The sequence below is a fragment of the Dermacentor silvarum genome, chromosome 6 (genome assembly GCF_013339745.2).
Source record: "Dermacentor silvarum isolate Dsil-2018 chromosome 6, BIME_Dsil_1.4, whole genome shotgun sequence".
Classification (NCBI taxonomy): Eukaryota; Metazoa; Arthropoda; class Arachnida; order Ixodida; family Ixodidae; genus Dermacentor; species Dermacentor silvarum.
Genome location: NC_051159.1, coordinates 129207892 through 129223524, shown reverse-complemented (window position 1 = coordinate 129223524; position 15633 = coordinate 129207892). Strand labels below are relative to the sequence as shown.

Genomic DNA, 15633 nt, shown 5'->3' with positions numbered 1-15633 from the left:
TTGATTGCTGAGAGGGAGAATAGTTGAATTGAAAAACGAAGACGCAGTTAACGTTCAGTATTCTGTAGTTCTCAGTATTTTATGTTCTGTCATGCTAGCCTACAGAGAAAGTTGCACATTACTGCAGTCTCCAACCTTTTAAATGGCACGTTTTGTCCCTGTGGCCAATGACATGCTAGGAACTGTGACACACGACTTTGCTGTCAAGTATGGCTGATGGCTTCAACTTGTTGCCAGAAGTTTATTCTGAAACATAATGTCGATGCTGTCCTAGAAGAATTTCTTCGGATCCGTTCAATCAACCAGTCGGATGGGAAACAAGACGCATGCAACAATCCCTCTTGCTCCAGTAAGCTTGAGCTTGGCTGTTGTGTTCAGCTGAAACAAAAAAGTGAAAAAATGAAGATCTCGTTATCATTCCTGTTTATGACTTTAAAATGAATCTAAAGTAAAATACATTTCCATGTACAGTACATTCAGCCTTGTGCCCAGAGGCGTTAGGTGGACATGGCTAATGAGAAAACGGGTGCTTTTCCGTGGCTGCATTGTTAGGCCATTATGCTTGCAGATTAAATAACCATAGATGATGGCAGGTGACTGTTCTATTGCTCCTATGTCCTGATGCTATAGTTACACAGCCACACCTCTCCTTTGTTGAGACTGAGCTGAGCTTCACAGTCGAAAGAGTGATTGCCAACTTTTCAACCATAAGCTTACAGATTTCAAGTTTTCAAGCACCATTGCCATGAACGACAGCAGTGACACATAAGTGTAACGTCATGGTCACTTAAAGGTTTACCTATAGACTTACAGGTTTTAGTTGAACCTATGGCTAGAGAATTACGGAATAAATCTTAATTTGTTTGGCTGGAGTGGACTGGCAAAATTTATTTCCAGACACCAGCGTTGTCTTCATTGATTCTAAGCCACAGAAGTACTTTTGTACAGGAATTAGAGGAAAAACCTTAACAGTATGCTTTAGCCCAACATTGCTTAAGATTTCAAGCAATAACTTTATAAAAATACTATTATAGGTAACAGCAACGTAAATGTGCTCACACCCTCCGTTGTGGCCGAGTAGGCTTTGGCGTTGTGCTGCTAAGCACAAGGTCGTGGGATCAAATCTCGGCCGAAATGTTGAGACACCCGTGCATTGGGTGCGTGTTAAGGAAACCGAGGTGGTCAAAATTAATCCAGAGCCCTCCCACTACAGCATGCTCATAATCAGATCGTGGTATTGCACATAATAGCCCAGATTATAATTTTTTTAATGTGCTCACCTTTGGGTAAATAGGCTTCACTTCCAGACCATAGTTGAATGTGTATTCGGAGCCCTGCTGTAGGGGGCACTGAATGCCTTTTCCTCGACAGCCGTCATTATCTGAAGTGGGCAGACGAAGCTCAAGATCGTCTTCAAGAACAGCGCTGATGCCCATCACCAAGGTTGGAGAATATTGATCTGCAAACAGTAGCATTTGTGTTGCCATCCTAAACAAGCATTTTATATTACATTAAAAATGAATAATAGTACAATAAGAGAGATGTCTTACAGAAGCAAATGCTTTAGATTTTCTGCCACAAGCTGTAAGACCTCGATTACCCACTTTTAAAGCAGAAATTAGCCTGTGTGCAGCTCTAGTTTCTAAATTGTGACAGCTAATTATGCAGGAACGGGCAACGTTGATACAGTAGACCCGTGATTTAATGAAACATATTACGAAATTCTTGATTTAACAAAGCTCGTTTGACTACCGAACACATGCATAGAGCCTATTGTAAAACTGAAAGCAACAAAGTGAACTCAATGTCTCGCCCAATTTAACTGTCCTTTTTTACTGAATTATGGGTAAAGAAATGGGACACAGGAAACCTGGTACGTTGAAATGACTCAAAATTTATTAACGTTTTGTTAAACATATTACCAGGCCGGCTTGAGGCGGGCAGATTTAGTTTTACGAAAATGCCCATTGCTAAATCTGCCTGTTGCTGGGTCTCGGCACCAGAACATGCTTTGAACAGGCTCGTTGTCTACAATAAATGCGTACGAAAGTTAGTGGCAAACACGCGGGCAGCAACTACAGTTTTTTTCTTTTGCTCTTGAACATGTGTTATGGCCAGGAGCGTTTTATTTGTTTTCGATGTAACAAATTTCTCGATTTCAGAATTACCGGTTCCCATCGACTTCGTTAAGTTGATGTTAGCTACGCTCAATTTTATTGTATAAAAAAACTGCTCGCAGCAGTACGCTACGTCATTTCGTTACAAGTGGGACAGCTCAATTACATCCACTAGCAAAGAGCCGTGACGGTCATGTAATCTACAGATCATCGATGTACAACGGTTCGAAATTACTTTTCTTTCAGTTTTAATGGCTTGTAGTTGTTGTATGAGAATATGTAGAAAATGTTACTAGGTTTTAAACATTCACTATCTGTGAAGCCCACAAAGCGGCGTTGCGTTGTGCGTATCCCCGTACCCACCAAGAGATTGCCCAGTTTCGTGTGCATATGCAAATGCTTTTGGCATATATACTAGCTATGCTTTTTCGGCGTCCGCCACGCACTTTCTCGCTTTAATATAGCGTTTCTTATATATATATATATGTCGGCGCTTCTTTACTCCTGAGAGGCTCGCTTTTCCGCACGTACCCTTGTTACACAGTGAGAACACCGTACCAAAATAAAAAAATTATTTATTCTCTTTACCAGTAAGGGTCGCATTAACTAAAATAACGGAGTCGCGATTGCGCAACTTCGGTTTAAAAGGCAATCTTCTTGTGCGCTCGGAGACAGCTGTATTTCCCAGCAGGGACGTTTAGAGCGCATATCGATGCCCTACGGTGATGAAAGTATGACGTTTATAGTCTTAATTGGCTGTTTGATGTGAATGCAACTAATATGTATGCGATTATTTATGCACCCCGTGAAATAAGCCGACGTTTTAAACTGTGGCACTGTGGCGATGGAAGAATATAGTTGTCTGATACTAAAATAAGTTGCACTTTGGAAGAGAGAAGCCTCTACAAAGTTGAAAATTTTTAAGAGCTGTCCTACGATACCCCGTTTATTATTATTATTATTATTATTATTATTATTATTATTATTATTATTATTATTATTATTATTATTATTATTATTATTACCACCATTGCTAGGAACTACCACTTGATCAAATGAGCGAGCCCATTGTGCCTTATCTTGAACCGGTGGTATTTAGAATTTACGTGATTGATTTACGTGATTGACTCGTTTGATGCGTGGTCACCAACGAATGTGGCTGCTTTGATCACTCGGAAAGGAAGAACAGTGGAGGGGGAGGTGGGAAACGAAGGCTCGAAGGTTCCCGGCCTCGCGGGAACCTTCGTGACTGCAGTAAACTTGTGCCTTACTTGAAGTAAAGGCCATGTTGATCCTCGCTGTGTCACCTCGCTTTATCGCACACGGTTCTGACGAGCAGGGCTGTATCAGGACTGACTTCACCATTCCACCTTAGATTCAAAAAAAAAAAAAAGAAAGAGAGAGAGAGAGAAAGAAGCAACAACGAAAATGCTTTATGAAAACGTAAGGGTAGCGCAAAACATTGTGCTGCTGAAGCTAACAAAAAGCGTTGCAGGCAAGCAGAGAGAACCGGTGCCAACGAAGGCGCAGATTGGTCAGCGCGCCGTCGGGCGTGATGCCCACCGCTAGGAATGCATGCTTCGGGACCGAAGCACTCGCATAATGAAAGGTAGGTTTCAGTTACTTATTGTAGCGCGCAATGGCTGCCGAAAAGTGCCGCAAAGCTCCGAACGCAAGAGGTAGGAGCTATGTTCTCAATTCTCGTACAGTTGCACAATTTTTTAAATAATAATAATGTGTGGGGTTTTACGTGCCAAAACCACGATCTGATTATGAGGCACGCCGTAGTGGGGGACTCCGGAAATTTGGACCACCTGGGGTTCTTTAACGTGCACTTAAATCTAAGTACACGGGTGTTTTCGCATTTCGCCCCCATCAAAATGCGGCCGCCGTGGCCGGGATTCGATCCCGCGACCTCGTGCTCAGCAGCCCAACACCATAGCCACTGAGCAACCACGGCGGGTTGCACCATTTTTATCTAAACAGCTGCAGACCGTACCATAACAGGACTTGCACCTTTGCTGGTACCCATCTGAATGAGCGAACGCTAAATGGAGTGCCAAAGGCGCTTTCTCAGCCGCATATCCGATTTCTCTGCCGTTGAGGCAAGGTAGCCGCACGGTAATTGCGCCAAGTGTGTGACAAGTTGTATTAGTTTAGCCATTCACCTCATTCCTTGAGCACCCGTAGATCCTCATCTTTGCCGTCCCTTTGTTCACTTTAACTCGGAAGCATTTTATGACTAGGCCTCCGACCAACCTGATGTAGTATGCGGTATAAATTTCCGCACTTGACAACATTTTAATTGCTTAGCGCGCGCCGTTGAATTACGCCGAAGTGTGCTGAGAATGGTAACTACAGTCGTAACTCGTTCACTTAAGTTTCGCGAAGCGGAGGAAGCTTTTTCATGCATGGAAATATTTCCATCCGACTGACTTTGTAGCATAATGCATGCTATACAGATGTGCCCATTGCGGTGTCCTTTAAAACGCCAAATTAGTTAAAGAAAGTTCGTGCTTTTCCATGGATCGGGCCGTGTATATATACATATACCACTGCCTTCTGGGGCAGTTGCTTTACAATCTAGTCGTGCCAACGAGCTTGCATATATATATATATATATTGATTAGGTAGATAGATAGGCGACACGAGGCCGATCAAATTAATCGGAAACTCGAAGCGTTTCCTCCAGCTTGTGGATTTCGATATGCTTTGATTAATCAAATTCTTTCAAATTTGCAGCAATTTGAGTTGTCGAATAATTCGGTGTCGTGCCAATGCCATCTGCAAGCCTCCTCGAGAGGAGAAGAGCGCAAAAAAACACGACATGAAGACAGAAGGGAGACACACACCAGCTCCCTTCTTGTCTTCGTGTCGTGTTTTTTTTTTTTTTATTTTTTATTATTTTTTTTTGCGCTGTTGCCCTATCGAGTATGTACCGACTAGCCCAAGCTTCTACGGCATGGGGTCCTCAAAGTGGATTCCGCGGAACCCTGGAATTCCGCAGGCCCCTGCTCGGGGTTCCGCGAGTCACTGATAAATTAACCGTGGTCCCGCGCTCACCAAGTGGCTAAAACGGCGAAAACGAGGTGCGCTCGATCCACACAACCTCCATTACTCATGCCCGAGTGCCAAAAATCACTTCACAGCGCTTAACAGCAAGGCGCGAACTGCGCAATAAATTCACAAGCAGCTTGTAGCCACCCAACTAAGTACACTCTACACCCAACCTCCGAAAACGGGCCGCGCGCCTAAGGCTTTCGCACTTGAATCTCGGAGGCTGTAATTTACCAACATGCGCATTTATCCCGTTTGTAGATAGCTTAGGTGCCGATTGCGTGCGCACTGACGTATACGTTGGAGGAATAAAAAAAAATGAAGAAAAAAATGCGCGGAGCTTCGCAAATACGCGCCGCAGAAGAGCAAGAACGGCGCTAGTGTCCAACCAAAACTAGAGTGTACTATAGTACACTCTAACCAAAACGAAGCGGCGCAGTCCGCATGGCCATAGTCCTCAGCGGCAATCGTGCGCGGCACGTGATTGACAGCAACGCCGGAGCGCTTCGTGCCTAATTGTGACCTTAAAAACTTTATTCTTGCGTTTATGGCCGCGCGTAACACCGCGTTGACGGCATGCCGCGTGCCTTCATAAGTGCGTAGTTGCCATCCATGATCGCGTCGATAACCACCGCAGTTTTGTCCGCAGCGGTTGCGGCAAATAGTAGTTTTGTTTTCACTCGGTGCGCGCGTCGGCTGCATGCCATGGCATGCAGCCGACGCAGTTGTGAAGGCACGCAGCCATGCATGGCTGCGTGCCTTCACAACTGCGTAGTCGCCAACCATGGTAGCGTCTATAGCGACTGCGGTTTCGCCCGCACTTCTTGCAGCGAACGGTAGTTTCGTTTTGATTTGGTGCGTGCTTCGGCCGCCTGCCTTCTGAACCGCAAGGTCGCCGTCCATGATCGCGATAGCGGCCGCGGTTTCGCCCGCAGCGGTTGCGGCAAGCAGTAGTTTTGCTTTGACTCAGTGCAAAGCTGTCGAAGATTAAGAGCCCCGGCTACATTCGCGATGGGCGGACAATTTGTTGGCGAGCAGCTGACTGGCGAAAAAATAATCGGGATGTACGCGCGCGAGGCCTTCGCCACTGCTAGCGCTAATCAGTCATGAGATGACGAGAATTTCAGCTTGCGCATTGCTCTTGTGCTAAATATAAACAGGATTTGCTGATTCATTGAGTAAATAAAAGCGTGTTGACGTAGTTAAGCATTTGTTTATTGTTTTCTTGATACCCTCGATAATTCGACATTCGGTTAATTAGGAAATTTTAATTCGGTTAACTCGGGGGGGGGGGGGGGCGGAGGTGGTTCGTTGGCGCTTCATGGAGCTTAGCAGGGTTCCCTGGAACGAACATGCTTGATAATCCCTGCTCTACGGTCTTGCAAGCCTCCTAATTATAGCTACAAGGTATGGTATGTGCGCGACTGCGCCGGTGGTCTCGGGACCAAGACAAAATTTCTGCAACAGCGAACTCAGCTTTTCGAGGATTCCGAAAACGGTCCCTCCGCGTAACATTCTGCTATACATTGAGCTGAATGGCTATTCTTTCCTTGCGTGAGAGCAACAGCTGCGTTCACCTGTTTAGTTTCTGAAAACCCAGATAGTCGTGGTTACACGTTTGGTTTAGTCCTTTATCTTATACGAGAATGAATACGCCCGGAGTATAGGCATAGGTTGAGCAGCCTACCCCACATATGCTATACGTCGCAGGCACTCACCGCAACTCTTGAACGATATGTTTCGGACCTGTGCCATTGCCGCGCTCAGAGTGGCGACGAAGACGAAGACACCAAGTGTGACGCCGTTCATCCTTCCAGCAGAGTGAGTGCGCAGTGCGAGTCGACGACTAGACGCGAGACGAAGATTCGCGCAATCTCGAATAAGCAGCGTGTCAGCGCCCACGCTTAAATAAGGTTGCGAGCAGGGCTCCAAGGCGAATGCCGAAGAGATATTATTCCTCCCGTAGCGTCCTTTTCTCACGGTTGAGTGATCTTTACGTGAGTGGCTGTATCCTTCGACGCCGCAGCTGTGGCTACCCTGCCTCGGAGGCAGCAGAGAGAGCTCAGCTTTTGGGATGTTGGCAGGCACGCTTGCGTTCGAGTTGCTTCACATTTCATCTCTTCCGGTCGTTGATTTGCGAGGCGTAACGAAAGGAGTAATGTGGCTGAGACAAAGAAATTAGATAAAGAAAATGGCCTCTACAAAGAATCAAGGATGGACATTCGGCAGAGATCGATGTGCCTGGTTCGAAAGGCTCGACTAAAAACTGAGGAACGTTAACCCGAGTTATGAATTACAAGAAATGATTGAGGACCTTAAACGAGAAAGTGTAAGAGTGGGGTTGAAGATTAATATGCAGAAGACAAAGGTAATGTTCAATAGCCTGGCAAGGGAACACGAATTCAGGATCGCCAGTCAGCCTCTAGAGTCTGTAAAGGAGTACGTTTATCTAGGTCAATTACTCATAGGGGACCTTGATCATGAGAAGGAAATTTACAGAAGAATAAAATGGGTTGGAGTGCATATATACGGCAGGCATTGCCAAATCCTGACTGGGAGCTTACCACTGTCGTTGAAAAGAAAAGCGTACAATCATTGCATTATACCGGTGCTAACATATGGGGCAGAAACTTGGAGGTTAAAGAATCTCGAGAACAACGTAAGGACCGCACAAAGAGGGATGGAATGAAACATGTGAGGCCTAACGTTAAAAAGACAGGAAGAGAGCGGTGTGGATCATAGAGAAAACGGGGATAGCCGATATTCTAGATGACATTAAGAGCAAAAATAGAGCTGGGCAGTCCATGCAATGCGTAAAATGGATAACCGGTGGACCATTAGAGTTACACAATGGATACCAAGAGAAGGGAAGCGCAGTCGAGGACGGCAGAAAACTAGGTGGAGTGATGAAGTTAGAAAATTTGCAGGCGCAAGTTGGAATCAGCTAGCGCAAGACAGGGGTAATTGGAGATCGTAGGGAGACGCCTTCGTCCTGCAGTGGACATAGATATAGGCTGATGATGATGAACACGAGTAAGAGCGAAAAGTTTTGCTGCCAGTCCGGTTCCTTTTTCAGGGGCAACATTGGAAGGGAAGGAACGGTTTCGTACTTGCATATGGGAGCTGTTGAAGTCTACGGCCATCCTCAGATGACCTTGGACGTAAAGCAAACCCCTCGTTATAATGAAATCTTTTTATTCGAACTATTGCTTTATTCGAAGTTTCACGAAGTGGTGATTGCAGTGCATATATAGTATACCATATATGTACGAGGTGGAATGGCGCCTGACTCCGCTTAGTACGAAGTGCGCAGCAGGAAATCGGTACTATACAGTTCACTGTAGTGTGCACAGTGGCCCTTAGCTTTTCTTCGTGTAAAGTTGTCAGCCTGGACAGGCAAATAGCGCTGAAAAAGCTGCTCCGGCGCGTGGCGGCAGCTCCTCAATATCGTAGCTGCATCACGCGATCATAGCGGACAGAGGAGGCAGCTGCTGATGGGCGTGCTGTCCGGTGCTGTCATGTTTCCCAATCGAGCGCAGCTCCCTCTCAATGTGTTATCGCGGACAAATTAAACGCGAACAGTGAATTACACATAATAGAATACCTTTTGAAAATAATAACCTGAGGGTGCGATTTCGTAATGATGATACAGGCGTCAAGCTAGGCGTACAAACCGAAATCATGTCGACATCATGCAAATGCATGAAAACAGGAACGAAATAATGCATTTTAGTTAGCTCTAACTACGGTACACGAACCTCCCGACTATTGGAGTGCACTTGCCGCCTTACTATGGCTCTTTCGAGCCTCTCTGCTTTAAAAGAATATCGCATATAACGAACTACATTTGCTGTCCCGATTATTTTTGTTATAACGAGGGTTTACTGCATAAATACACATCTAGAATTGCCTAAGCATGGTTGGCTGACTTGCCTAGCCATTTGGTACACCCCGACCGTACAATTCTGGTCACTCTTACGTGGTCGCTATATATTTTGCAAATACTGGCGTCGTATTGACGAAGCTTGATTCAATGCGCGTCAGGTATTACGTAGACATGCCGTAGATGAGTAATCTTGCTGCACGAATTTACGCGCACGAAGTGCCAAGACAACTCAAAATCTTTAATACATTGCGCATATCGCATAAACCTCGCGACAACTCGTCTTTGCGAGATACGTCGGTGCGAAGAAAGCGGAAGCATATTGAAGATTTTCCGCGTTCGAGATCCTTCACAACTGCATTCACGGCGAGGCCAATCACTGAAGGTGTATATGCAGTTGCTCGACGCACCGGCTGATGTGTCTCACCGAAGGCCTCGGGTTTTGGCGACAGGCGTCATTCACGCTCATTGCCGGCGGAGTCGAGTCTGCGTACAGGTTTTGATGCATACGGGATGAGTGTGCATACACCACGAGGGATTGCCTAACTCTGAAAAGCAAGCGCGCAAACCGAAGCTAGCTGTCGGAGATAAACGTGAGACGTCAGAAAGGAAGGCTTTTTTCGTGCGAAATACGCCACCTCGTGCTGAAAAAGTGAAATATTGTGGATGCAATGAGTAGACGAGGTGCTGTCAACGTGAAGAGGCACTAAGAAGCAACACTAAAACAGCTGAGACTTGTTTTTCCGAACTCTGTGTGCATTCACTTGGCAAAAAAAAAAAAAAAAATAATAAGCTGAATATTTGTGCAGAAAATAAAAACAAAATCTCCCTTTTAAATAAATACAGACTTCGTAAAAAAAGAAAATGAGAAAGAACAGCCTTGAATTTATTACAGACATGTTTTCAATGTCAAAACCTGCTCACGAATACTAAGTGCTTTCGCCTCGGGCATTCCTAATTAGCTAAAGTGGTGGCGTATGTTACAGGTCCTGTGCGTTCTTATATACATACTTCATGGATAAAGATAAGTCCTACTTCGTTGTGCGCTGTTTTCAAGCAAAAAAAGAGTAATACTAATATTAATAAAAAGAAGAAAAAAGATTCGGCTGTGGTACAATGGTGTAAGCAGCCTATTTAATTACGCTTCAGGACGAAGACTTCTCCCAGTGTTCTCCAATTACCCCTGGCTTGCGCCAGCTGACCTTATCTCATGCCTACAAGTTTCCTAATTTCATCACCAAGCTTTCTGCCGTCCTCGACTGCGCCTCCTTTCTCTTGGCACTATAAGGGTGTACGAATATTGGAGATTTCGAATACGAATCAAATAGTCTCTGCTATTCGATTCGTATTCGATTCGAGTATTCCCATTTCGAAATTGTCGAATATTCGTTTCATTCGGATATCAGGGGTAACAATTAACACTTATTGGAGTCTCGAGGGACATAGAACGATGCATGTGAGGACTGTTCTGAATGATTCTGCAGCAGAATTGCGTCGGTTGTTGCGCAGGGGCACCAGTGCCCGAGTTAAAACACATGGCAGGCAACTACCATTCAGTAATTTTCAGTCACTCAATAAGAAAGACTCGCTTTTAGGCATGTTTATACAGGGTGTCCCAACTATCATGCACCAATATTTAAAAATATGCGAATGCCACGTAGCTGGGCAGAACCAAGGTAATGTTGTTTGCCGTCGCTTGGAGATACTGAGATAATTTTTTTGCATTCCTCCTAATTACATAATTACTCTTAATTAATAAATAAACTTTTCAAATATTATAATTAGATGAAAACTGTCAGTAAGAAAAGTGTAGAGCAACATGAAGAGCTCCCGATACAGCTTTCTGTTCCTCAGTACGTGCTACATAGAAGGGTTTTTCCGAGCGCGAAAGAAGCCCGCGAATACACGCAAAATTGCCGCGTGACTGGCCGCTCTAGGCACTTTGCGTGTATTTTCGGGCAACAGGCATTGTGCACGCGAAGGCAGTGCGTCCAAAAGCAAAAGCATTGATGAAAGTATTGATATTTAAAAGGTGTTTGCATGTATCTTCATACAGTTCTAATTAGATCAGGGCTGCAAGTTTGAATAACGTGTGCAACCTGTGTAAAGTGTTTTAATAAAACGAGTTCGAAGGCCCGGTGTTTGCTCTCGGTGTCAGTAGGCAGGTTCACGTCATTATTTTCCCCAATGTTTTACATCAGGCATATTTTTCGAGTGGCTGGAGAGGTGCTTTTCCAAGTACGCTGATCACAAAATAGTCGAAACGCATTGAGTCCACATTCTGTAAACTTGATAAAACTCGCATGGGCGTCGACTACGGAGGAGCTTGGTGGCCCGATCTCCCTCCGCCCCTCTCCAGAAAATTTCCAGGAGCGGAGCTCAGCCCCCCTCCCTCCCCTGGCAATGCCGACTACCCTACTCCCCTCACCCACCCTTTCCCCAATTTGTCATTGCCAAGCTTCTGCCTCCCACATTTGAGGTTTCTTTCGAGTTGTTTCTATATTTTCAATTGTTAAAATTTTCAATTGGCTGAACGCTCGTTATACATTGTTGGCGCGAGCGTGCTCGGTTTTTTAGGAATTCATATTGCGCAACTTTTACAGCAAAGCTGTTAAGGGTTCACCCATCGATGGTCGCGTCCGTATGTGGAAACAACTCTCATGGGCCGTATGCTGCATGTGCAAGTGAAAGCGCGCGAGGGCGAGGGACGCGCGCGTTCACGGGGAGCGAACGCACGGCGGAGAGCAAACGCGACTTCTCAGTGGAAGGGGAGCAGTGGGCGAGGACGGTATCGAAGCACCCTAGACTGTGCGTGTGCGTGCCCGCTCTCCCACTGCGGCGCATGCGCAGCCCTGCCGGCCTCTGCCGCCTGTGCCGCTGACTCTCTTTGGGATCTCGCCCGCCTCTCCCAGTGATCGACAACGGCGTTTAGCCGTTCCGTCACGTACACATCGCGCTAGCGCTCTTATCAGTTGCCCTTACGACTCGCCATGGCCTGGACGCGTGCCTTTCGTTCGGAGGAACAACCCAACGAGCGACGGGGAACTGGCGAAAGAACTCCCACGCAGCGGGAAGGCAGCGCGAGAGGGAGTGGTTGCGGCTTCTGCTCTGCTAGCAACTTGTACTTTGCGCGGGGTAGTGCACCGTATCTTGAAAGGGATCTGAAACACGGCTTCTACCTTTGTATGCGCTATGCTTTCGCCGCTCAGTTTCCGTTGAAGCGATAGACCGCATGAACATTCGCTCGCTGCTGCCGACGCGCTTGCTCACGCCAGCGTTCTGACAGCGGTTGTGTGCGGTCACACAAACAGTGCGCAGAACTGTTGTCGACGGCGGCGGCGTTTTGCCTGCGTTCGCACCGAACGCGCGCGGCGTTGGTGACGTGTTTATGAAGAACGTGCCAACCTTTGCCGTACACCCTATGGTGGTGTACCGTAGCGACCATAAGGCCATGGTCCCTGTGGTCACTAAATAAATGAAAACCACCGGATCATATATATTTCTAATTATTTAATAGTTCAAATAACCAATTACACCATCACATCTTAATAGTCATAATTGGAAATACATAATTCCCACCATAGTACAGCTTCGCTGGTCTTCCATCTCCACCGCAGTGGAAGGGCTGACAGTTTTTTTTTTCGATCCGGATAATAGGGAGAAAAACGCATATATCAAGGGCAAAGTTGATATATATTTAAGAAAAAGGAATGTGGCAAACTGACCTTCATTTGTAATCGTATAAATAGTATAAAGAAGAAATATGTTACTGAATGTTCACTTCGTTTAGAACATTGCTAAGTTTGTTGATTTCTGGAAAAAAAAAAAAAACTTGCAGTCTTCAGTGATCCCTCTGGCAGAGACGTTTTTCAACGACGTGCGTAGTAGACGTGAATGATACGTGTCTCAACATTATTGCTCTCCTTTCGAGTAGGCAATGCTAACGGCTTGTTATGTAACTGATTAATAATTTATTGGATTTATCGGTGATGCAAACATCGCCATTTACATACACAGGTCGTAAGTATACAAAGCTCACTCAGACGTACCAAATTAAGACCCATCCAGGCTCACTCGGACTCAACAAAAATTAATTTCTGGGATATGACGTTCCAAAATCACGGTAGGATTATGGGGCACGTCTCCGGATTAATTTGACCACATTTAGATCACGCACCTGCTAACGCTATACTTACCGCGACCGCTAACCTACAATTTCGAATACTTATCCGAATACTCGAAGAGCTATGTGTTAACAACTGGATGACTTGGACATGAAAGCCGTGAGCTGACGTCCGCCAGCTCACGGACGTCAGCTGTCAGTATGAGCGGGAACTCGCCCATTTGCACAGGCGAGACGAGTGAGATGCATCCGCAGAGGGCCTGTAGAACTTGTGGAAGCCAGAAAGAGACTTCTGTACCTGCCCATCGTTGCTCGTGAGAAAAACACAGCGTAAGCCGTGGCCGACTAGCTCTCAATCTCTGGTTATCGCTCTGCTCAAAATCGGCGCGAAGACACCGTATTTGCAAGCCGCCCCTAGATGGCAGTGGCGGCGCGAGCGCACAGAGTGCAACAACAGGGGAGCGAATGGAGGAAGTGCAAGTCGGACACGCATTCTGCGAGGATCATTTTCGGCGATACTATCGCATGCTATCGCCTTCGCGTGACGTAGTGCTCAACCAGCCAATCACCTCATCCGGTTTCGCTCAGCTAGCCAATCAGCGCGCGCCTGACGGCCGAGGCGATAGTATCGCCGAAAGTGATCGTCGTAGAATGCGTCCCTAAGTTATAAAGACACCTCAAGTGGAAGTCATGGCAGTCCCTGCAGCAGCTAGCGACGGCAGGCGCTGGAGCCTCAGTCAACAAAACACAAAGCCGGGTTATACTAGGACTTCGCACAGAGTGCGAGTGTTTTTAAGCTTGAAATGCCTCTAGCTCCCGTTGTCGGCGAGCTTCAAGAGACCTTGAGCCAAAATCCGGAGCCGTTATCCGGGCACTCAATACGAGAATAGGGCGAGAACTAAACGAGAACATCCGGGCATCGTTGCGAGAGCAAAACGAGATCACCCGAGCAACCAGTCAAAACTTAAGTAAGAACTAAACATATCGTTTCTGGCCCCCAACCCCTTGTACAGGACTGCATTACATACGCTAGTTACTGCCCAAACAAGTTACAAAAAAAAAAAAAATATTGTTTCCGATTTCTTCCTAATGTTTGTTCACAATAACACTCAAGCTGTAACTTCTAGTACGCTGAAGTTTAATTTGTCATTTCCAATAGCGGCGTTCAGAAGGCAGATACAGTTCACCGTATACACTTGATTGTCATCTTTTGGCGCTGAGACAGGGTTGTCTGTGCTCTTTTCGACGTCGGCAGTCCGTGAGTCACTGTAGCCCTGTAACCACTGTAGCACGGGTTTTGCGCCACCTCCTTCGAACGATGGCGCCACACTGCGTGACCAAGCCGGCAGCGTCCGGCGCGCAACGGACGGTTGTTTGGCAGAGACGAGACTTGCAACGAGGTTCACTTCAAAACAGGTTCCTTTCGGCTCAGTAAGCTTTCAGGCCTGCGTCGCGCCATCAGCATGCTACGGTGGCTAGTAAATATGCTTTGCCGGTAGCCATTTCATGCTTACATCTACTCTCGATTACAGGGAGAGCCAGCAATTTTGTTTCAGTCCTACATTTACTTGCCCTAAAGGACATGAAGGAAGCGTAAACAGTTTTATCGTTACATATTTATTTATCGGTTGTCCACAATGCTGTTTAGATATAAAGGCCGAAATCTAAAGGCTAATCAGATCAAGCAGGTAGCTGCTTTACAATATATCGTAATTTAGCAGTGCCTATCCATAGAGAATATGGCCTATATATAAGACAGCGAAACGTTGTGAGCAACTCCTCACACTGTTCGAAAGTATTAGGCGTATCTGTTTGCCCTTATAGAATATATTATTGGCTCACCAAAAAATTAAATATCAGTTTTGGCAGTTAAAATGCTCACTCTGTTCGCACGCGGGTTTCGCGATCATTGATAAAGTTCGTCCTGAAGTGAAAATCTGCTATACATAGTAGCACGTTAAGCAAAAGACAACTGCTCTGCTCCTTTCGCGTAAGTGCATCGGCTGATTCGGAAGATTGTTCGCTCTCTTTGTAATTCAGGGTTGCGCTTTCCTGAACGTTCTGTGGCGATAAGTCTTAAACAAAAATAAAAAAGAAATGGTGTGCTATCGCATAGCTCTGTCCCGATCTGCATAGATATAAAATATTCCGTTGATAAATGCGAGGAGCGCTGAGGCAAGCTTCAGAGAACAAAGGAAAAATGAACGCGTGGCGTTTTCGGTATGCAAGAGGCAAGCAGAACTACTGCGCTAATTAAAATACCACTCGTGAGAGGGTGCAACGATTGAACAAAGAAAAATGTCGATCAGAACACGACACCGAAAGGCTATACTATTCTCTCCTTTAGCCCTTTGAGGGTCGATATTTTTCGCCCCTTTGAGGGTCGATATTTTTCGCACAATACGACCCCAAAGGCGGTAATATTATTTAAGTTTTAAAATTGGAGTCAATTA

The 15633-nt window shown here is 45.8% G+C and overlaps 1 protein-coding gene across 1 annotated transcript; it reads right to left on the bottom strand.

Annotated features, from left to right (window-relative positions):
* Window positions 1-196: 196 nt before the first annotated feature.
* Window positions 197-7094, bottom strand: LOC119455981 (mite group 2 allergen Tyr p 2-like). The gene is made up of 4 exons (XM_037717535.2): window positions 6893-7094; window positions 3389-3487; window positions 1281-1459; window positions 197-378 (listed from the first exon to the last, which is right to left on the bottom strand). The coding sequence occupies exons 1-4, from the start codon at window positions 6981-6983 to the stop codon at window positions 295-297; spliced, it is 453 nt and encodes a 150-aa protein (XP_037573463.1). The 5' UTR covers window positions 6984-7094; the 3' UTR covers window positions 197-294.
* Window positions 7095-15633: the final 8539 nt, after the last annotated feature.